General features: G+C 40.5%; 1 protein-coding gene across 1 annotated transcript in view; it reads left to right on the top strand.

Moving 5' to 3' along the window:
• LOC107719783 (dynein, axonemal, heavy chain 2) overlaps positions 1-24,129 on the top strand; it is a 138,668-nt gene that overhangs the window by 55,529 nt on the left and 59,010 nt on the right. The window contains exons 30-36 of the mRNA XM_016527297.1: positions 1,546-1,735; positions 1,827-2,007; positions 2,568-2,695; positions 6,960-7,112; positions 7,747-7,887; positions 8,956-9,012; positions 17,602-17,719. Coding sequence (XP_016382783.1) covers positions 1,546-1,735; positions 1,827-2,007; positions 2,568-2,695; positions 6,960-7,112; positions 7,747-7,887; positions 8,956-9,012; positions 17,602-17,719 — 968 coding nt within the window. The remainder of the gene's footprint in view (positions 1-1,545; positions 1,736-1,826; positions 2,008-2,567; positions 2,696-6,959; positions 7,113-7,746; positions 7,888-8,955; positions 9,013-17,601; positions 17,720-24,129) is intronic.

Genomic DNA, 24,129 nt, shown 5'->3' with positions numbered 1-24,129 from the left:
TCCGCCTAAATACCAAAAGTAAATTTTAATGTTACAATATGAACACAATAAGTACATTGTACTTATTTTTTTGATGTAAGTACATAGTAGTTAAGGCCACTCAATATAAAGTGGGAACTTCATTTCTTTCTTAATTTGCACATTTTAGAATAAAAAGTAAAGAATTAGGCGTATGATTATTATGTGGTGAGCAAAAATGAAGTGATTGAACAAATTAGAAATGTATATTTTAGGTTCTTTAGAAATTAGCTACTCATAAATTACATCTCTAAAGATTCCCTCAATCATCTTTACGAAGGGCACTCCGGGAAGCTTCCTCTATACGCCAGGCTCTTTATTGTCTGCTTTAATTCACTTTCTGGTCCAACTCATCCATTTCAGATTTTTTTTTACGTTTTCCATTGGCATTGATACATCTTATGTTTGTCAAAAAATAAAAATTTGTCAGGCTTTTTAAGAATGAACCTTTAAATCAAAAATGACCAGCTCCCCCAGTTCACCAGAGAACACACAGTAAAATCAGAGTGAAGCCTGTAGTGTTAGACTTACTCTGTATGTAGAAGTATTAAAACCACCAACAAATATAACCTTCAGCTGAGATATAATCACCTACACTCTCATATTATACCATAACTTTCAGATTGCTAGATATATCAATATCCTGTCCTGTGTGACAGTCAACCCTTGCATTTGACTGATGCAATCAGCTGGTTTATAATGATCATTATGGGGACTCTGATGCCGTTATCTGACTTCAGCCATTATCCAAGTCATTATGAGGGAGAGACAGAGATCATGTCATTAACCTTATCAGTCAAGATCTTACCTCCCCATCAGCAGAGCACATCTGCACATAGAGGCAGAGAGAGAGGAGCTCCAGATGTCTCTTGTGTGATAATAGAACAAAAATGCAAAAATGTGAAACATGAAATTATGCAGCAATTCCTGCTAGGAAGAGGAGTCAGGAGTCAATGGCGGATTTCCTGTTGTGTGCCTTCAGAGGCCGCTGAAAATCAGCACAGAACGTGCATCCAGTGGAATGAAAGGAAGGATCTAATCCGGGTTTATTATGTTGAGAGGGTGACATCTTAAGCCCACTCAAGGACATGGACAATGTGCTTAAGCCTGTCTGTCTGTCTGTCTCTTCTCCATGTGTGTATGTGCTTCCGGATGCATGTGATTTGAGCGAATGTCAGTTTGTGTGCCAGTGTGTCTATCTCTGTTTCTGTCCTAGCCCTAAGGATTGCTAAAACATTTTCATAGAAGTTAACAAAATTGTTACAAATCCTCCTGTAAGGGTAAAATGGTTTGGAAAGTCAATAAAACATGATGAAGTAGAAAGTGATAGATATGGTCTCTTCCATGCATGTCTATATTTTTGCCATAACTAGCCATGATTGTGACAGAATAATTTTGTCACTTACTTAGAACTTTATTTCTGTAGTTTCTTGCCTGCAGTGCTTGTATGAATGTCTAACTGTCATAATGTATATATCAGTATATGCACTGTATGTATTACAGACAGTGTTCTTGTTTTCGGTGTAGGTGCTACATGACTCTTACCACAGCGCTGCATCTGCACCGGGGCGGTTCTCCCAAAGGCCCTGCTGGGACTGGGAAGACAGAGACGGTTAAAGATCTGGGTAAATCTTTGGGCATGTACGTGATTGTGGTCAACTGCTCAGAAGGCTTGGACTTCAAATCTATGGGCCGCATGTACTCTGGCCTGGCTCAGGTATGTATTAAACTACATCCATACAAACACTTAAACTCTAAGAACAATTAATGTATTGTTGTTGAATATGTGCATTTGTCTCTCTCTCCAGACAGGCGCATGGGGTTGTTTTGATGAGTTTAACCGTATAAACATTGAGGTGCTGTCCGTGGTCGCTCAGCAGATTTTATCCATCCTGTCTGCTCTGTCTGCGGGACTCAACAAATTCACCTTTGAGGGGAGAGAGATCAGCTTGGTCTGGTCTTGTGGGATCTTCATCACTATGAACCCAGGTACTCAATCTGCTTGTTGTTGTTCTAAGAGGAATGGTTAACTCAGAAAGGAAAATTCTGTTATTATTTACTCACCATTATGTTTTTCCATCACATCAACTTACTTTGTTTTGTGAAACACAATTTTTTTTTTTCCTATATATTGAAAGTAAATGATGACTGAGGCTGCAAAGTTCCTAAATGACAAAAATGTAGCTTAAAAATAGACTCACATGTTATTTTCCAGGTTTTCTGAAGCCATATGATAGCTTTATGTGGAATAAACTGACATGGGTAAGGGTTAAGGTTAGTTGTTGATAATCTTCACCTATACAGTAACTTTAGCCGCTATTACTGAATCATTGTTTCTGATTCATTAACAAATCATTGAGACCGTTTTTGTAAACTGGATCAATAAATTGACTAGAAACAATTGCATAAATGATGACAGAATTAAAATTTTTGGGTGGTCTATGCCTTGAAATATCTTTATAGAGTTGGTAATATGTGTTTCAGTCTGTGTTTGTGGTTCTCATCGCCTCAGTTCCTGTTGTTTCTGCGTGTGTATGTTTCTTCTGTAGGCTACGCTGGCCGCACTGAGCTGCCTGATAATTTGAAGTCTATGTTTCGGCCGATCTCTATGGTAGTGCCAGATTCCACCCTTATTGCTGAGATCACGCTTTTTGCAGAGGGTTTCAATAACTGCAAGGTATGCATACAACTCTTCATATTCATAGTCTGAAAGTTCCTATATTCTTTAAGCTTTAAATGGTTTCACATGAATAACACCAACGATTTCAAACAAAAAATGGACACTTAAAGGATCACTTTTAAACCATTTAGAATTAGGTCTCATCTACTGACAACCTTGAGAGCAAAAGAGATGCACCTTTTCCCCATTTTAAAGCCTAATACTTAATGGTGACGTGTCAATGCTAAAATACTTTTTTTATTACAATTTATTACGATTTAATATAACTGTTTTATATTTTAATATATTTTAACATATCATTTATTCCTTTGATGGTAAAGCTGAATTCTCAGCATCATTACTCTAGTCTTCAGTGACAGATGATCCTTCAAAAATTATTCTAATATGATAATTTGGTGCTGCTTGATATGTTTGTGGAAACCCTTTTTTTCAGGATTCTTTGATGAATAGAAAGTTCAGAACAGCAATTTTTTAAAATATGGATTTTTTTGTAACAATGTTATTTTTGATCAATTGAATACATCCTTACTGAATGAAAGTATTACTTTCATTCAAAAAACAAAACAAAAAAGTACAGACCCCAAACCTTTGGATGGTAAAGGATGTATATTTTACACAATTCTAGAGGGGCTTCTAGGGTTTTGCAGTGCAGTTGCTATGATGTTCTGAATGGTTGCTAGGGCATCGCCAAATGGTTTCTCAGGTGCTCCAAGAGGTTGCTAGGTGGTTAATTACAGACATAATTTTAAAAAAGCCCACACCAAGTCTTTATGATGTAGCCATTTTATTGTCCAAAGTATGCTTCACTTGGTGCAGTAATAGCACACCTCTCCTCATAAAGCAGCAAGATTTGAGACATCATGCATGTCCGTACCACTAACACAACCAACTAATAATTTTTAATTGAGTAATTTTTTCGAGTTCAGTGTATACAAATAGAAAACTATAGCTGAAGGAGGTGAGAGTGCTATGGGATATTAGATTCTATTGAAGATGGAGGAGATCAACACAGTTAGGCAAACACAGATGAACTGGCTCACACACACACTTACACACTCCAGGGGGCTGATCCTGCCATCGGATTACCTCCAACACGCAGCAGGCATGCCAATTGTGTGTTTACGCACGCGTTTGCGCGAGAGACATCCGACCGACGCGTAATGCCACCCCCTTCAAACACACACTCCACAAACACACACCCCTGTGGTTGACACGCTTTTTGCAGAGGGTTTCAATAACTGCAAGGTACGCGTACAGCACTTCATATTCAGTCTGAAAGTTCTTTAATTCTTTAAGCTTTAAATGGTTACACATCATGATTAACACTAGCGATTTCAAACAAAAAATGAACACTTAAAGGATCTTTTAATTTGAGAATCTCATCTACTGACAACCTTGAGAGCAAAAGAGAGGCATTTTATTCCCATGTTAAAGCCTAATACTTAATGGTGACGTGTCAGTGCTAAAACACTTTCTCATATTCTAGTTATATTCCAGTAAACACTGCCGTGAAATATTATTTTGATTAAAAATATCTGTTTTATATATTAATATATAGTTTATTCTTGTGATGGCAAAGCTGATTTCAGCAGCCATTATTCCAGTCTTCAGTATCACATGATACTTCAGAAATCATTCTAAAATGCTGATTTGGTGCTGCTTAATATGTTTTTGGAAACCCTTTTTCTTCAGGATTCTTTGATGAATAGAAAGCTCAGAAGAACAGCAATTATTTAAAATGTGTATATTTTTGTTTTATTTTTGATCAGTTAAATGCATCCTTGCTGAATAAAAGTATTAATTTCTTTCAAAAAAACAAAACAAAACGAAAAAGAAGTGACCCCAAACCTTTGGATGGTAGTGTATATTTTACACAATTCTAGAGTGGTTTCCAGGGTTTTGCAGAGCGGTTGCTAATATGGTGTTCTGAGTGGTTGCTAGGGCATCGCCAAATGGATTCTCAGGTACTCTGAGAGATTGCTTGGTGGTTAATTACAAACATAATTCAAAAAAGCCCACACCAAGTCTTTATGATGTAGCCATTTTATTGTCCAAAGTATGCTTCACTTGGTGCAGTAATAGCACACCTCTCCTCATAAAGCAGCAAGATTTGAGACATCATGCATGTCCGTACCACTAACACAACCAACTAATAATTTTTAATTGAGTAATTTTTTCGAGTTCAGTGTATACAAATAGAAAACTATAGCTGAAGGAGGTGAGAGTGCTATGGGATATTAGATTCTATTGAAGATGGAGGAGATCAACACAGTTAGGCAAACACAGATGAACTGGCTCACACACACACTTACACCCTCCAGGGGGCTGATCCTGCCATCGGATTACCTCCAACACGCAGCAGGCATGCCAATTGTGTGTTTACGCACGCGTTTGCGCGAGAGACATCCGACCAACGCGTAATGCCAACCCCTTCAAACACACACTCCACAAACACACACCCCTGTGGTTGACCAAATCCCACAAGTTTCCACTGGCTGCTTCCCCTCTCTTCCCCCTGCCTGCACGCTCCAAACGGGAAGCCTCATTTGTTGATGCCGTACACAGGCCCGGCAGGCTGGCATGGGGAATTGGACTCAGAATTACAAATAATGGACTTGAGATTAAGAGAGCTGGGAAGGGAACCAGCACCGGCCCCAGCCAAGCACAGAATGTCAATGGCAGATTTGATTGTCCCGGCATACTCGGCCCTCATCCAGACGCCCCACTGCATAGTCAATACGGCAGAATCATCGCGTGCTTGCGAGAGAGAACTATTACCTTTGCAAATGAAAGGAAATGGACATATCAATGCTAGGCCATGGTAGAGAGAGAGAGCGGGAGAGTATTGCCCCGACGCACTGGAGTGTGCAGGTCTTGGTGTTATGAGCCATAACTGACAGCGAGATGACCGTCCCCTGCGAGTCCATAGTCTGCTCAGCCTAGCGTGACTCTGGCGCGTGTTTCTGTGTGTGCGTTAGTGTCTGTATAAGTAAGACTGTTAGTGGGCAGTGTGGAAACGGAGCTGACACGGTTACCCTGTCTCACACACGCTGCTTTCTTCTGTTACATATTCACGGTATTCATGGGCACACACATGCCCTCACCTTTATGCTTCAGCAATTTTTTGCATTCTGTCACTCTCTCAATCACAGACATAAATTGCACCCATTGTGTTTGTCTGTCATTATTTTTCATTCAAAAACAATTGTGCTTTCAATTATTGTCTTTCCAATTATATTTCATGAATTATTGTTGACATGCAATTGCATTATGGGCATTTAACACATGTATTGAAGCAAATTTAGAGCTTCTCTGTCCTGGCAAAATCATGTTCAGATTTTTACTGGACCAGCCAACATTTATACTTTTTATTTTTCCCTATGCATTTTTACATTTGCCAGAAATATTTGTTTTACTACTTAATAGTTAAATAATAGTTAATATTTCAATAATTTAATAATGGTTCTCTGATGACAGCTAATGGTCACATGACATGCAGGTAAAGAAATAAAATATTTTCATGTTTTTTTTAATAAGTAAGTTTATATTTATTTGATTTGATTTTAAAATGATTTATTTTTGTTTAGTTTTTTCAATTAATTATTAGCTTTTCATCAACTCACAAACCCATACCAGTTACCTCAAAAAACTCCCAAAAACCCCTGCTGTAAAACAATGGCATACAATACAAAACATGCTGATTGTGGTTTTGTTGAGGTCTTGCAGTCTCTGACTTTTTCTGATTTCTTGGCTTCTGTTTCTTCGTAGATGAAAAAATGATGCAATAAAGGTTATTGAATTTGTTCGATTACACTCCTCTCATTCCCTCTGATGCTTTTTCTCTACCTGTCTGCCTGACGTATTACTGTATTACTGTCAGATGTATTGCTGTATCTCTTTTCATGGTTTCTATTAGCTGTGGGAGTTCAAGGTCACGTAATTCATTTTCTTATTCCCATAAGAAATTTCTTTAATGTTAATGTCAACAGGAACTGAAAACCTTTTAGACACTATTACTTTCTAACCGCATGTTTCTGGTCTTACTGTGAAACTTTTCACAATCAAACCAATTCTCAACAAACAAAATTAGCTCTCATCCTAATTTCTTTTTTCTTCCCTGTTTATTCATTTTCACTTTGAGAATATTAATGGGTTGTGAATGCAGTTTCATGCTATCTGTTCTCATTATATTCTAATTGTATTTTGTTCAAAGAGACATTATATTACACTTTTAATCTCTGTCTCTTGCTCTCTCTCTCAGGTGCTGGCTAAGAAGGTCTTCACTCTGTATTCTTTGGCTGTACAGCAGTTGTCTAAACAGGACCACTATGACTTTGGCTTGAGGGCTCTCACCTCTCTGCTTCGCTATGCTGGAAAGAAACGCAGAGCTTGCCCTGACATTGTCGATGAAGAGGTGAGACACACAGACCTGCAACATCCAATAAATCCAGAAACATTTCTCTCAGAGGCCTGCTTCACCTGAATACATCCCAGTGTTTACTCAGTAAAACAGACAGTTTTTATGTGTGTGTGTGTGTGTGTGGTGTCAGTGTGTGTGTGTGTGAAGAATGTGCTAATGATGACAGGGACAAGTCACTAAAACGTGCTCCTCTCTGGCTATGATAAAAAATTTATCAAAGGGGACAAAACCTTAAAAGAAAAGTTGAAAAGGACTCATAAACCTCATGTGTGCTTATCTCACCACTCTCTGTCTCTCTCTCTCTCTCTCTCTCTCTCTCTCTCTTTTTACCTGAATATCATCACCCATGCAAAAGGTGCCCCATGTTTATTTAAAGGTTCACATACAGTATGTGTAAGGTACGCTTGTTAAAATAAATGTCATTCGGAAGCAGTAAGGCTACCGCTTTTGATAGCCGAAGAGCAAGAAGGGATTTCAGATGTATCTGAGGCTCGTTTTGCAGTTTCGTGCCCATAAATTAAGGTTGACATTTGGTCAAGTGAAGCTGGCCTGGCTTAGCTTTGAAGATGTACTCCTGCGCTGAGCTAATTTAACATAATATTTTTTTCTTCTTACCCTTTGACCTCAGATCCTGCTGATGTCTATGAAGGACATGAACATCGCTAAACTAACCTCCATCGAGCTGCCACTGTTTAATGGGATCATCCAGGATCTTTTCCCTGCCGTGGAGACACCCACTATCGACTATGGAAAGGTAGCCTTTCCCACTGTGCATCTGGCCTCATAATGGACTCATAAAGCAACTGAAAGTCTCTGTGTATTTGTGTATGAATGTGTGCTCTGACTAAAACCCCTAAAAGCATATTTTTGTGTGTTTTTGATTACACCCATCCTATTTTTTTCAGAGAACAGCTCTCACACAGGCTCTCTCTCACTGAAACACCTTTCAAAAGATCCATTAAAGCCTGGGGATATTTTCCTGCCCTGTCTGTACACAATTCACACAGTCCACTTCTTTAATACAGATAAAGGCCAATGCAAAGGTGTTAGGGGGAGCTTAGTGGATAAATATCCTGACAAGCACTGCAATGGTTGCTGTTTTAAAGCCAAGACAGTCTGATCTGTGAGCTGGAGAGTTATAGAGATCCCTGTTTAACTTTGTGCCTTTAAAGTGCAGTGTGTAATTTCTGTGCCAATAACTCTAACTCAAGAAGTCCACCTAGAAATGGCTTGCTTATAGTTTTCTCCACACTCCCTGCTTCCCAGTCTAGGTAGGTTTACTTGTATTAGCTGGTCTCCCATACTGGTCATCCTGATCTGTTGGCTGGTTGTAGAGCAGTGGTTGACTCCAAGGCTTTCAGGGATTTCTCTTCAAGTACAAACTGTACTGTAACTGTAGGTAAGAAGTAGAGAATAATGGAAAGCCAAAACTTTTATGAGGTGTATTTGATATATATGATTCTCAAAATACTTGATAACCATCTTCAAGAACTTCAAAACTTGGCTAAACCTCTTACTAAACTACTGCCTTCTGTTGTTTTGACTGCTGTGATTAATGCATTGTCCAAATACACAGTTTACTTTGTAAAAAAAAAAAAAAAGGCAAAAGATTCTAAAAGTCACATGAATTGTGGCGTGTTTAAACCTGTTCTGCTGAATACCGTTCACACTGTCTAAGAGAAATGTTCTTTCTGTGGAAGAGTTTATGGTGTTTGCAAAAAAGGTTTGGAGAAATAAGGCAGATGCCTCAGAATGTCTGCACAGCTGCTTCCTGCTTCTTCCGCAATCAAATGCGACAAGGACAAAATTGGAGGCAGAGTGTGACACACACACATAGACAAAAAGTAGTACTGTATTTCTCCCTTTCTGCCTCCACTCATGCACATCATACAGTGTTTTTATTGCTGTTTTATATTACCCATCCTGCATCTTCATCTCCACCTTACTCCAGCACAAACGCCTCAGAGCCGTTCTCTTTATTCCTCCTCTCCATCTGTTTAACGAGTCGAAAGAGAACTTAGAGAGGGAGATTAAATTAACCTGAGAGTTTAGCATGGCTGCTTTAGTGCCCCTGGAGCAGTTCTGGTTGGTGCGACTTCACTCAGGGGTGCAGTATCAGCGGGTGTTTTTATTAAGATGGCGCCCACCTCTTGCCAGTTCATTTGTCTTTAGTGCTTCAGTGGGATTCACCTCCACCGAAGGGATGTTTTTTCCAACTTAGAAAGAGTTTATGCAATGTTATGAAGCAATTAGCACATTTTGGATTGGATTGTCGAATGAATTGGTGTTTTTTTTTTTGCTTTATTGGATATATTGTTGATATATCGATAATGCTTGGTGCTTCTCGGTACTATCCGGTGGCTAGTGTTCCCGATCAATTTACTGACGGTTCCCCGCTGAGTTTGTAGAGTTTTTAGTTCTCTTACATAAAATTCTGTGAAACACTTTGTGCCGCTCGGTGCTATCCAATGGCTAGTGTTTTTCCCGTGTTGGTACATTGACTGTCCCCTGCTATTATCACTTTATCGGATTCTGTGAAACGCCTTGTGCTTTTCTGTGCTATCCGGAGGCTGTGTTTCGCCACGCTTATATGTTTACGGTTCCCCGCTAACCTTATCTCTAAATAAGGATTTTGTGAAACACCAAGTGCTTCTTGGGACTATCCGGTGGCTAGTGTTTTTTCAACGCTGATAGATCAATTATTTACCGCCCGTACACTGACATCTATGGTGGATGCAGATAGCATTGGGGTTGGCCTTGCTCCAGAAATAGAGCAACCTGTCACTGCCCTTGTGGTGTCACCTGATGAGGCCCTGCGAGGCAATGTGCATTGCCCCAGTACTCAGTGCGGTCACACAGACTCGTTACTCAAAAAGGCATATGAGTCTACGGCGTATATAACTCGTGCGGAGAACACAATATGTCAATTACTCCTCGCCACAACTAGTAAACTTGAATCGGCAAATGTGGACCCCTCGGTTTCACAATTCCTTCAAACTGCGCTTCTGGCTATGGGCCATGTCACCCGTGAACTGGGTAGTCTTACAGCCATACTTCTGACAGCCCGCCGACAAGTGTGGCCCGCCCAGGCGAAACTGCCAGAGGATTGTAAAAAGACACTACGAGACCTCCCAATTGTTCCTGGTCACCTGTTTGGACCCAGTGTCCCAGAGCTTCTGGAAAAGAGGAAATTGTCTGAGACCACTTGTCAGTTGACCACTAGTCAGTTGGCTCAGCGCACTTCTGTTTTTAAGGTGCCGGGCATTCAGGCTCAACATCGTTTTGCAACACCAGAGCAACGATTCCGTCAGCGTTCTACACCACAGCCTCAGGGGTTACAGAGGCCCCGTGCTACTGAGGACACTCAAGGTTTTCGACCTCATCAGCGGCACTCGCCAGGGGGTCCACGTTAGCGCCCCCCCCCCACTGCTGTTAAAAGTTGCACCCACAAAGCTTGAAGGCACTGGGCCGGTGGTCGATAATTTTTCAAGTCTACACCTGCAGTACTGGAGGGAGATGACAGTAGATCCTTGGGTTTGGACTACAATGAGCAGGGGATATACTCTGCAGTTTCGACGCCGGCCCGCAAAATTTTCAAGGATTGTCCCTACAGTAATAGCGGATCCGGTCTGTTCAGAAGCTCTCTCTCAAGAAATTTGTTCGCTGCTAGAGAAAGGAGCCATAGAAAGAGTTCATCCCCACTTTCAAAGGGAGGGTTTTTATTCAACTTTCTTCCTCGTTTCAAAGAAGGATGGTGGTTTTCGTCCAGTTCTAAACTTGAGACATCTAAACGTGTTCCTGAAAACTTTTCCCTTTCGGATGTTACGTGCAGCCGACGTTCTTCGGTCAGTAAAAAGGGAAGATTGATTCACAAGCATCGATTTAAAAAAAAGATGCTTACTTTCAAGTTCTAATTGATTGTCATGACTGCAGCTCTATATCCACTGTGGTCCAGAGGGATGCGAATCCTGCCTTACCTTTACGACTGGCTGCTGTGTTCACCCATGAAACAACAAGCTGTCCGCGACACCAGGCTGCTTTTGGAGCATGTGCAGCAGCTGGGTCTTGCAGTCAACGAGGCAAAGAGTTGTCTGAATCCAGTGCAAACAATAACTTACATTGGAATGACACTGGACTCCCGTGTAATGCCTGCCACCCTCTCACATGCTCGAGTGGGCAGTATTCTGCAGCTCCTTGCCTGTTTCCACCTGGGTGCAAGCTTGCCGTACAAGACGCTGTTACAAATCTTGGGGATGCTGACCGCTGCCACTTCTGTGATTCCACTCGGTTTGCTCCACCTCAGGCATCTGCATTGGTGGAACAACAGTTTGCGGTTGAGCCCTGTAAGACATCTTCAACAGCTGATTGTTGTAGTTGTAGATTGTTGTTGCAGTTGTGTCCAGGCATTGACACCGTGGAATCGCCCCTCTCACATGCTCGAGTGGGCAGTATTCTGCAGCTCCTTGCCTGTTTCCACCTGGGTGCAAGCTTGCCGTACAAGACGCTGTTACAAATCTTGGGGATGCTGACCGCTGCCACTTCTGTGATTCCACTCGGTTTGCTCCACCTCAGGCATCTGCATTGGTGGAACAACAGTTTGTGGTTGAGCCCTGTAAGACATCTTCAACAGCTGATTGTTGTCTCGCGCAGTTGTGTCCAGGCATTGACACCGTGGAATCGCCGGGAGTTTCTGATGTCAGGTGTTCCCCTAGGGGTCATTCCTTCTCGTCGAGAGGTCGTCACGACCGATGCTTCCCTCTTCAGGTGGGGGGCATCATGGAATCACAGGGGCGTTTGTGGCCGGTGGTCTCCAGCTCGGTCCAGGGACCACATCAATCTTCTGGAGTTGCGTGCCGTTTTCCTAGCCCTGCAGCATTTCTTGCCAGTTCTGTCAGGTCATCATGTCCTCATTCGGTCCAACAACACCTCGACAGTGTTTCACCTGAACCATCAAGGTGGAACAAAAGCCTTGTTCAGACTGTCAGCCCAAATCCGATTTTTGTGCAAATCCGATTGAAATCCGATCATATTTAGATAGTTTGAACGGCAACGAACTACATGAAATCCGATTTGTGCAAATCCATTTCGAGCTACATTCGTATGTGGTTTGGAATTCTATTCAAATCGCATTCCTGGAAATCCATTTCAGTCTGACCACTCAGATCGGATTTAGCATAGCTTTTTCACGTTCTCACGCCACGTAAAACATAAACACGTCAGACGTTTTTGTAGAAAACATAATAAATATCTTTGCAGAAACAAGCTTGTGTTGTTGCGAACTGTAAGTCAAGCGGAAAAAGACAATATACTGCTAGTATACTCACCTCTTTGAGTGTTGAAACCAGCGGAGATGGCAGCACGGAATAAAGTCGCACATTCTAGCTTCCTGCATTTCTGATGCTGCCTCATAAGACGAAATCCATAATAATAATAATAATCCAGCACGACGACAACATGTTGTCATGTCGTAAGACAATATCTGTATTGCAAACTGTATTAAACAAGCTTGTGTTGTTGCGAACTGTAAGTCAAGCGGAAAAAGACAATATACTGCTAGTATACTCACCTCTTTGAGTGTTGAAACCAGCGGAGATGGCAGCACGGAATAAAGTCGCACATTCTAGCTTCCTGCATTTCTGATGCTGCCTCATAAGACGAAATCCATAATAATAATAATAATCCAGCACGACGACAACATGTTGTCATGTCGTAAGACAATATCTGTATTGCAAACTGTATTGCTGTTATTGTTGTTTTTAGCGTAGGCATAACAACGCAACGGCATCGCCATAGTAACCAAGGCACATTCAGTAAAACAAAAGAGCGCTTATGGACACACACATCGGATTTGAACAGTTGCGATACACTGTGTGGACAGTCAGTTATTCAAATCAGATTCCATCTGGATATGCACAAAATCGGATTTGGGCTGACAGTCTGAACGAGGCTAAAGTCTCTCAAGTCCCTGCATCTCACCCACAAGATACTCACTTGGTCTCTTCCTCGACTAGCATCATTGAGGGCAGTTCACCTCCCGGGATCGAGCAATCAGATAGCAGATGCTCTGTCAAGGGATCTTCTGCACCCAGGGGAATGGAGGCTTCACCAGGATGGGGTGCAGAGGATATGGGAACAGTTTGGCAAAGCAGAAGTTGATCTTTTTGCAACAGAGGCGAACACTCACTGTCACTTGTGGTTTGCAAGAACAGAGACATCCAGCCCGTTGGGGCAGGTCTCACGAGTGGCCAAACTGTCTGCTTTATGCTTTTCCTCCTCTTCTGCTTCTGTGGGACACATTACACAGAATATCTCTTTGCAACCACAGAGTGTTGCTGCAGCACCTCGATGGCCAGCCAGGCCTTGGTTCCCCATGCTTCTGTCTCTGTTGGTGGGCAGGCCATGGCAGAAGGATCTGTTGTCACAGATGAACGGCACTGTCTGGCATCCAGATCCGGCCCGTCTGCAGCTTTGGGTTTGGCCTCTGGGGCTGACTGTCTCTTAACAGATTGTCAGCCCGCCATTGTTCATACCATAATTAGTGCTAGAGCTGCATCCACACGTCAGCTCTATGCAGCTCGTTGGAGGATTTTCTCGTCATGGTGAGAGGAGCGTGGGTTAGATCCTGTACGCTGTGAAGCTCCTGGAGTTCTTATTTTTTTACAGAATCTTTTGGATTCAGGCAAAGCAGCCTCCACGCTGAAAGTATACAGGTGCGCATGATGTTCCGGTTAATGGTGTTAATGGTTCTTCTCTTGGTTCTCATAATCTCGTGTGCAGTTTTTTGAAGGGTGCAATGACGGCTGAGACCAGCTCGTAACCCCCATTTTCCTGGATGGGATTTGCAACTTGTTCTTGATTTTGTCTGTCTGCCACCATTTGAGCCTTCGCAGACTGCTTTTTTGTTGGCAATTGCATCTGCTAAGCGTGCAAGTGAGTTACATGCGTTGTCCGTTAGTGAGTTATGTATGCGTTGGTTACCGGATGATTCTGGTGTTGTGCTCAGACCAAATCCTTCTTTTCTACCTAAAGTTCTGCTTCCGCAGTTTATAAATCAGTCAATCAGTTTAGCAGCTTTTCAGTCAGCAACACGATCAGAACATTTAGGGGATCACCCTTTGTGTCCTGTGTGAGCCTTGAAGGAATATGTGACTGCTACCGTTCATTTTAGGAGCACAGATCAGCTTTTTGTTTGTTATGGTGGTGCAAGGAATGGGACCGCTGTTTCAAAGCAGAGATTATCAAATTGGATTGTTGAGGTTATCTCTTTGGCATACAAGAAGGCCCAAAAAACCTTTGCCAGAGGGTATCTCTTGTCATTCCACTAGGGCTGTGTCTACATCTTGGACTGCTTTCAGAGGAGTCTCTGTAGCAGATATCTGTGCTGCTGCTACTTGGGCTTCCCCATGTACTTTTGCCCACTTCTACAAGCTCAACGTTGCTGCCCCTCATGCTGTCAGTTCAGCAGTTCTTCAGGAGCAACCTTGAACTTTTTTTTTTCAGGTGAGTGGCATTCCTCATGACTATGTTGGTAGGAGTCATCCACTAGGGCTTAAGCACCGCTTCCACCACCAGAGTTATTTGTCACTCGGAATGCGCGAGAAAGGTATATCGAGACTGAAGGCTGAGCTAGTGTGTCTATTATACTCGAGGCTCAGCCTACGTCACCACTTGACTTTTTTGGTATATTATCTCAACCTATCGAGCTGGCGCTGCGATAATCCACTAGTGCTTAAGCACCGCCTCTGGCAGTCATCCGGAATTCACAGAACCACAGTTACGTACGTAACTAGTGTTTCCATTCATGAGTAGTTTTAAGGGCAAAGAGCCTGCCTCTGAAACAAATGTCTTTGCAGCAGCTGTTCTAGAGCCTAAAAGGCTACGCCAATCTTCTATCCCTCATTACCATGAAAATGAACCGCCGTCAGCGGCCACGCTTATTCAGCACCCGATACATTTACCACCAAGACAACAGTGTTTCCCTTAAACACTCTTCGCTGTTTAGAGAACATGTGGCAACAAGGACTTAACACTCATTAAAAGCCCCCCTGACAGACTCTCGGCTCACTCGTGGGTGTTTTCAAAATGATGGCGTAGTCAAGACGGCAGCTAGCGCTAATTGCCACAGCTTATGATCTCTTTCTTTTCACAGTTGGTTTGGCTGCGGCTAAAGGAGCGCCACTCCACGCTGTGCGTTTAACACAGTCGTCTTTTCACCCAGTCGGCTGAGACTCCTCATGTCTAAAACCGTGTGTTTAGCGTTCATGTTTGTTCTGATCTTTTTTGTTTTCGCTTCTGTTGTTTTTCCTCATCTCCTTCATTCTTTGTAACCCTTTTCACGTGTCTCATCCTGATGGGGGTAAAAATAGAAGAGAGGGGTAGGCGTGGGTGGGCATATGTGTTTCTCAGGTTTTCCTTCTTTAATGATGTTCCTGTGTGTGTGAGAGAGAGATGCAGGTGAGGTCTGACAGACTGTTTTTATGCTTTGTTGATGTTGTCAAAGTCTCTTGTTTCTCTGTTTAGATGTCATCCAAATTTCCCCCTTTTGTACTGCACCCTATAACATGTTAGGAATAGTATACTTCTCTTACTGTTTTTTTTTTAAGTTTAGTTCCAGCCGTGTTCTAACACACCTGGCTGCAATTTTCAAGGAACCCTAAAGACCTTGATTAGTTTATTCAGGTGGGTTTAATTAGAGTTGGAATTAACCTCTGCTGGGACTAGAAATGGGGTGTCACTCGCGTGAACGAGCACCGATTTGCCTCCGATGTCGGGCATTTGTCGGCGATTTTGCAAAACCTGTCGGCGAGTGAAAAATCGGGCTAAAATCGTGCAGTGTGAACTCGGCATTACTTGCTAAATTAAACATTTAACATAATGAGGTCAGGTGACAGAATATTTTTTTCTTTTAGTATTGAGAATAACACATTACCAATTACAAAATGTTGAGAACAGCTGAACAATGAGGGTTTTTTTTTTACAGCAGAATTAATGTGTCATCACTGAATCATTATTTTCCTGTTTATCCCTGTAAAGCTGCTTTGAAACAATCTGTATTTTATGAAGCGCTATATAAAAAGGTGGGGGGAAAAAACAATCAGATTTTTAAAAAAAAGAAGGAAGAAGAATACATTGTTGTCACATAACCTTGAATAAGTGGCTTCCAGTTATCACCTAACATATTACAAATGTGTGTGTTTATTATATACTTGGCTATAAACCAAGGCTGGATTTATTTGATATAAAATAAAAATAAATATAATTTATAGATCAATTTAAAATAATTTTTTCTATTTTAATGTATTTTAAAATGTAATATATTGTAAAATGTTTATATTTTATTCCTGTGATATATATACTGCTGTTCAAAAGTTTGAGAACAGTAAGATTTTTAATGTTTTTTTAAGAAGTCTGTTATGCTCACGAAGGCTGCATTTGATGAAAAATAAGGGGAAAAATTGTAATATTGTAAAATATTATTACAATTAAAAATAATGATGTTCTATTTTAATATACTTCAAAATATAATTTATTCCTGTCATGCAAAGCTGAATTTTCATCAGTCTTCAGTGTCACATGATCCTTCAGAAATCATTCTAATATGCTGATTTGATGATCACGGTATTGCACTCACTGAAAGTCATGTGACAAGTGACAACAATGTATGATACTATTGCATAATATTCTCTGTCGCAATCTTTTCCTTTCCAAACATATTCTAAAATACTGCATTATGTTTCTCATTTTTAGTAAGTATACTGTCCTATTCCGAACTTATTCCATAAACTTTTTATGTACTATTTTTAAAATTGTAGTAAGAGTACACTACATACAGTGTAGGATTCAGTAAGTAGTAATGTAGTGTTCCATTCTGAACATAGCCAAATTCTCGCTCTCTCCCTCCAATGTTTTCACCCCTGTCCCTGTCACTGTCTAATTCTCTGTGGGTTTGGGTACCTGTGGTGACTGTCTGTGTGGGTTTGGTGTCCTGGTGTTAGCATATGAGTGTGTGTGATTCTAAATCTCTGTTGGTTAACGTCTCTAGATACTTTCTGCCTAGTGTGTGTAATTCTTTACATTTTGGGGGTCCATCTTGTTCTCTGCTCTCTCTGTGACTCAAGCTGCCATTTCTATTTGCATCCTCCCTTTCTCTCTCCCTCCTTCCTTCTGTCTCTCCATCTCTCGATGCCTGTCTCCTCACTCTTTCATATCTGACTCAACCCCCCCTCTTTGCATATCTATTTCTGGTGCCTATCTCTAACTCTCCATGCAAACATCGCCTCACCCTGTTTCCTCATTACCTCCACTCCATATAACACGCACACACACACACACACACACACTCACACACACACACCCTTGAGTCTCCTGTGTATCAGTGTCTCATTGCTGTATGATTCCACCTCTATTTGATTCCTCTCCTGTAGTTGAATCGTTCTCTCCTTCTTTGAATTCTGACCTTTGAACTTTGCTCATGGCCCTTTAGGAGTGTCCACTAAACCCCAAGGCAGTGACCCTGGGAGAGCTGTACGGAGAATACAACCTCTCCACCAATGAGTGGACAGACGGCGTCCTCTCCTCGCTTATGAGGACAGCCTGTGCAGGTATGTTTTGTTTTGTGTTGTGTTGTGTTGTGTTTTGATTTGTTATTTTGGTGTTTTTATTGTTTTTTGTTTTGTTTTGTTTTGTGTTTTTGTGTTTTTTTTTATGTGTACCCTGTGAAAGCTGTGTAAATGTCAACTTAACTTGAGTTTAAAGGTAGGAAACAAAATATTGCGTAACATTTGGATTCAGCCATTTGTTTGAATCACACTTATAGTCAACTATATGTGCATATAAAGACTAGATTGTAGATCTAAAATGTAGATTTCTGCAGCAGTGCACTTTACTCTTGCGCTTCTACACTTTACACGTTACTCTTGCGCTTCTCTCTTCTTCACATCAATACAACGTCAAATATATTTGCCTCCAGAACTGTCAAAACTTGTTAAAGAAAAACAAGTTCAGGTGTCTCATTAAAGGGAGAGGAAGCTACTTGGTGAGTCTGTTTTGCAGCCTTAGTATTGATTTGTTTTTGAAAGAGTATCATTGTAATAATACACACTTTAATTATATTAATCATAATGCTGAATGATTACCAGTTTAATTGAAGTTTAAAGAAACACATTTCTGGTGTGGTCTTACTAATGGGCCTGTGGAGGTGCACAAGACTCAAAAAATAGAAGAAACATTGTTTTTGGCCCCTGATGTACATACTACAGCCTTTCAGATTCAAGTTAACACAGTAGTTTAATGCTGGTTAACATTCATTCAGTAAAGGTTACAGGAATAATTGCAAATAACAGTAGAAATAGGTCTTGCATTTAGATCTTTCATAGTTTTTCATATAGGATGCCCACTTTCAATTCATGATGGATAAAATAATTTATTTTCTCATTAAATTTATTTCTGAGTGACAAAGAAATCAAAAGGTTGTGAATGTGATTTCATGTTAACTTTGAGGCTTGTGCTCATCAAGAAGTTTAGAAATTTGCTGACTGAAATAACAGTCGCAGATTGCAGGTGCGACGTCAGCTGAAGCACTGACAGAGACAGAGGAAAGATAATGAGTCAATGAATCCTGATGTGACAAAAAAATAAAAAAAACAAACAGAAGAGAGAGAGAAAGAAAGAAGCATATAACGAGTGAAAATGGTTGTAGAAAAGTTTGCTGATTTGTTTTCGTTTTGCCATCCTGTCCAGCCTGGTCTCTATCCACAAACCCTCTCTGTCTCTCTGCCAGTCTCTTGAGTATCACAGGAAATCACAGAGCTTGTTTTTTCCAGCCTTTCTCTTTGATCGCTATACAGCTAAAACAGCAGGGATTGGCAGCACTTGTGTGTGTGTTTTGTCAGTTTTTGTACTCGTTTTCTGTGTACAATCCAATATGAAGTTTGTCAATCTGTCCGAAGTAGACTCTCAAGTCGTTCACGAAGGATGCGTTGTGTTATTCTGGTATTTCTTAATTATTGGTCTATGTACTCATGTAGAGTTGAAAATATATTCTATTAAAATAATGTGTCATTTTTGTTCTTAATTAGTGTATCTCTGTGTTTTGTCATTTGTAGCTGGTGTCACACTGATCTGGTCTTTTTGATGTTCCCTGCCCCTCTCTTCATCTCTCTCTTACCTTGCACATTATTCTGACATTATTCACATTATTCTTGGCCAACAAACAGCACAAATCCCCTCTCTTTCCATCTTTTTCTCTCTCTCTCTTTGAGTTTTTCAATTTCAGTTTGATTTATTGGCATGACAAATAACAAGAAAGGATGGCTGACAAAGAAATTCTCTTCAAGGAATTCCTCCGTTTCCTTCATTAGGCACTCTCTCTACTTTTTTGCCTTTAAACTGTTTTTAAGAAGCCTACTGAGCCAAATTCCCCTTACTGAAGGCATATTTAGAGGCCTACATCTTAATATAGAAGTTCTCCCTAAAATAGATTGTTGAAACTTCAATACGTACTTCTTAAGAGTGTTATTCAGCTAAGCTGAACATGATTTTACAGGGTTGACTTTTGCATGAATGAAAAAAAATGATATTACTACAGTGGGTCTCTGATGGTTAACATTGGAGTCTGTGTGTGTGCACTGCATTGTTCTTTTGAAACTGTCTGACAGAGCCAAAAATGTGCCTTCCCCCGGATGCTTGTGTTTCTCTCTGGACTTCTGCAGTCCCTTCCCTCCCCCTGTTTCCCTTTGAATGTTTCAATGGGCTTCATTGGCATGACAAGTAATGGTGCATTTGCCAAAGAGAATGAGTCAGTGAGTATTAAAAGGAAAATACAAAATAAAAAGGAGAAAATTTTAATTAAGCAGTAAGGTACAACAGACTGCTAAATTGTGAATAATACAGCACAGCCTTGAGTACCTTAGTGCTTATATAAAACAATTAGGACACAAGTGTTTATTACAGAGTTTTATTTTTTCATTAAAAAATATTTGAAAAAAATTCATAAAAGATATAGTTCACCCAAAAATGAAAAATTCTGTCATCAGGTTGCTTACCTACTGTCCCTCATACAGTGGCAAGTATGGTGCTGCCTCTACAGCATTCTTTTTGTTCTGCCGATTATAGGGAAGCTATTTAGTTGTTAAATTGTGATATTTGTAAATACTTTTTTGCAGTTTTCATTGAACTTTGTGCATTGAGTCATAGTGAAATACAACTCTGACTCAGTTTTGTTTGGTTTGCTATATAAGAACAACCATTTATCTTGTTCTTTGTTTATTTTGCCATGTTTTCAGCCTGCTTGTTCTCGTTGCTGGGTTGTTTGCTGAGTGTGGACCTAGTCAAGATGATTCCCATTTTTCACAGAGGACAAGTGTACATTTCTGGGCCATATAACTTTGCATTTGGTTAGGTTTCCCAGTGTGTTTAATTTAGTCAAATTTCATTTGTGTTCTAGTGTGGTTTAGTCCAATCACATGATTATTCTGCTCTTGAACCTCTGTCTGTAGTGAGAGGCATGTTTTGCTAAACTCTTGAATTTACAGGATTTTATACTGGTATGTTTGGAGACCACTAAGTTCTAAATGGTTTCAGAGTTTAATTGCCTGTTTTGTGTCATCATAGTTAATGGATATCAGCCTAATTATCCCCTGCATGCATTTTTTCTGGAGTTCCATATACTTTTTTTAATTTTTTTTTTACAGAATTCAACAAGCAATGTCTCAGTTGGGTGTTTTTCCCATTTGACGAGTTCTTGGTTTTTTAGTGGACCACACACCTCGCTGCCATAAAAAGCAATGGCCTCAATTACTGATTCTAATATTTTCAGCCTCATTTTAATTGAAATCTCAACAGGACATTGCCTTTTTACGACACAGTGGGCCCTGTGAGCCATTCCTCTCAATTCTTTCACCGCAGGGTTGATGTTGCCTGTGGACCTGAGTTTCAGGCCTAATTGTACTTTGATGAATGTGTGATATAATTGGATATGAATATGTTTTTCATGCGTGTACATCTGTATCTTGAAGGTCAATATTTGAGTTTTTAATTTTAGGTTTACTGCCAGGGTAAATGGTCCAGTCTATCAGTATTGTTCTAGTAGGTCCAACTTTTGCTGTGATCCTGAATCAGAACCAGGTCTGAGCCAAACGGAGTGATACCAGAAACTACAGATGCTGATTGAAATGGTTGGAAAATACTAGGCTCAAGCAACAACTCTCTGTGCTACAGAGATTTTGTTTTTCTTTTATAGCTGTAATTTTATTCAAATATTTTCATTTAGTTCATGCTTTCTGTCAACAATAATTTATTGTGAATTACCCCCTTCAACACTTAAAATTTGAATTATAAGACAATGTGCAGTCAGATGGACATTATTACAAAATAAACCCACGGTCAGGTGATAAAATTTTGCATAACCCAGTGTTGACTATTTTGCATTAATGAACTGCTGGCGGTTCATTAAACGGTTCCTTACCAGATAAATGAATGAATGGACATGGAATATAGATTTTAGTTGAAATATTGAGTCTGAGTTGAAGAGGTCAAAGAGTGATTCAAGAGATGCAGCTATGTAAGAAATTGGTTGGGCCGATGGACAGTGCAGTTTAGCGGCCATTATACAAAAATATTTGACTTCAGAGTGCAACGATCGATCAGTCAGGATGAAATATTCCAGACAGTTAAGCAATAATGCCATAATTTTTAATGTCAAACAGCAGATAGAATGGAAGGCTTTTATAAAGTTATGGCAAAAATCTTGCAATTTTTGTTTGATATTTATTTCAATGAATGTTAGAAGCATAATCAGATGTGCTGTAATTTTGGTATTAAAAAGTCAATTTTACTTCTACCCAGGAGATTGTGTGCTTTTTGAGGAAATCTAAGAGTCTGGTATTGATTACTACAAAACAGCCTTCCCTAGTTACCTCCCACACAAATGCTTTAGTCATTATTACGGATAAATTCATTCCCCCTTCAAGAGCCATATTGAATAGCTTTTGGAGAGCAGACTGGAATTAGTACATTTAGCTCTAGTGCATTTGCTTTTTAATGTGGTCGTTTTGTCTTGAAGCTCTTGCGCGGTAATGCAGAGATCTAATGGATTCTGATCTCAATAGCTGATTTGAACACCTCAGGCTGTTTGTTTATTTAATTTTGCTTAGAACTCTTTTTCTCCTGCTTCCCCTGCAATTAAATTTTCCTTTAGTTTGTGCCTAACTTCCTCCTCATACTTTTAACCTAATTTGTAGAGCCGTTTTGTCTGTAGCCCTTATGCTGTATACATTAAACTCTTTCCATCACACAGACAGGAGTTTCCTATCAGTCCTGAACTCTGTGACCATACTGACCAAGAAGACGACTCAATTTAAAGTGACGTGACATGTGGCCAAGTATGGTGACCCATACTCTGAATTAGTGCTCTGCATTTATCCCATCAAAAGTGAACACACACAGCAGTGAACACACACACACACCGTGAACACACACCCGGAGCAGTGGGCAGCCATTTTTTTTTGCTAAAAACACACCCGGGGAGCAGTTGGGGGTTCGGTGCCTTGCTCAAGGGCACCTCAGTCGTGGTATTGAAGGTGGGAGAGAGCGCTGTACATTCACTCCCCCCACCTACAATCCCTGCCGGTACGAGACTCGAACCCGCAACCTTTGGGTTACGAGTCCGACTCTCTAACCATTAGGCCACGACTTCCTAGTAATTACCATCCAGTCGCATCACCATTCTCCTGCCAGTCATCAGTCCAATCAAACGCAATTGTTCTTTTTTGCAGCTGTTCTCTCTTTTTTCTGGGGCTCCTTCAGTTTATTTTTCTATCCCAGGTGTCAGTAGGGGTCTCAAACTGGTCTTAGAGGGATAGTTCAAAATTATAAATAATAATTTTCTCACTCTCATGTTGTTCCAAACCTGTACGCATTTCTTTCTAGAAACCAAAAAATTAAAGTTCTGTCATCATTTATATGGATTTCTGTTATAATGTACTGTAAAAGTTTAGGTGGAATGAACTTTAAATAGAGAGACAGAAGTCTCAGGTTTGTTAAATATATCTTCATTTCTATCAACAACAACTCTCTGAAGATTTTAGCATGGTAATGGATGTGACAATGTTAATGTTTTTGGTCTTGGCGGAATAGATTTGCTACGCTGCTAAATAACTGCTGCTGCTGGTTATTGCTGTTGTTGATTATTGCTGCGGCTGCTGCTGCAAGCAAGTACAGGAATTTGCTGCTGTCAATACATATGCTGTGAGTATTTAAGAATACTGCTGCTGCACAAATAGCATATTAAATAACCCGTAGCAGATCTATACAGGTGGAGCTGGGGAAGGTGGAGCGTTTCAGAGGAACTCTGAAAGCGCGCTGCGAAATGCTCTAGTAAATGCTAAACAGCCATTTAAATTTAAAGCAGCAAGCTCACTGGCTGCATATGCAACATGAACCAATCAGCTTGTGCCAAGTAGTTTAACGCTGTGAATATCATCGGTTTGCGTTGAGGACCCATCAGCCTGCACTAGGGATGTCAATTTTCGATCATTTCCTGGCGCGTGTGGCTGTGCTGCGCAGTCAGTGAACCGCTTCCATCGGCGCTGCTGTAGCAAAACACACTGTTGCTCACATGAAACATTATCATGTGAGTATTATGACCAGTACTTAATTTGATCCTGCTGGATCCTGTTCCGGAAAATGTCAGATTTTGAATTTTTGCGTTGCGGTAGGCCTATTTGTTTTTAAAAATCCGGCATTTAGGCCTACAGTGCTTTAGATCGTGACAGTGCATGCTTGCGTGCATACGAGGACGGAGCGAGCACGGGTTTGACTAGATGGGTTTGGAGCTTATTGCTCACGTCTCATTCGGCACAAATCCAATTGTTTCCATATTCGTAATATATTTGAATGTTAAACTATTATTTATAATGTAAACTAGGCTTGTACTTTACACGCATTCGCATATAGACGGAAAAGATCATCCTCTTCACATGAGCAAAAACGTCCTTGGCATAACAGCAGAGTG

Source organism: Sinocyclocheilus rhinocerous, unplaced genomic scaffold (genome assembly GCF_001515625.1).
Source record: "Sinocyclocheilus rhinocerous isolate Xijiao unplaced genomic scaffold, SAMN03320098_v1.1 scaffold962, whole genome shotgun sequence".
Taxonomy (NCBI): Eukaryota; Metazoa; Chordata; class Actinopteri; order Cypriniformes; family Cyprinidae; genus Sinocyclocheilus; species Sinocyclocheilus rhinocerous.
This window is presented reverse-complemented; position numbering and strand designations above follow the sequence as displayed.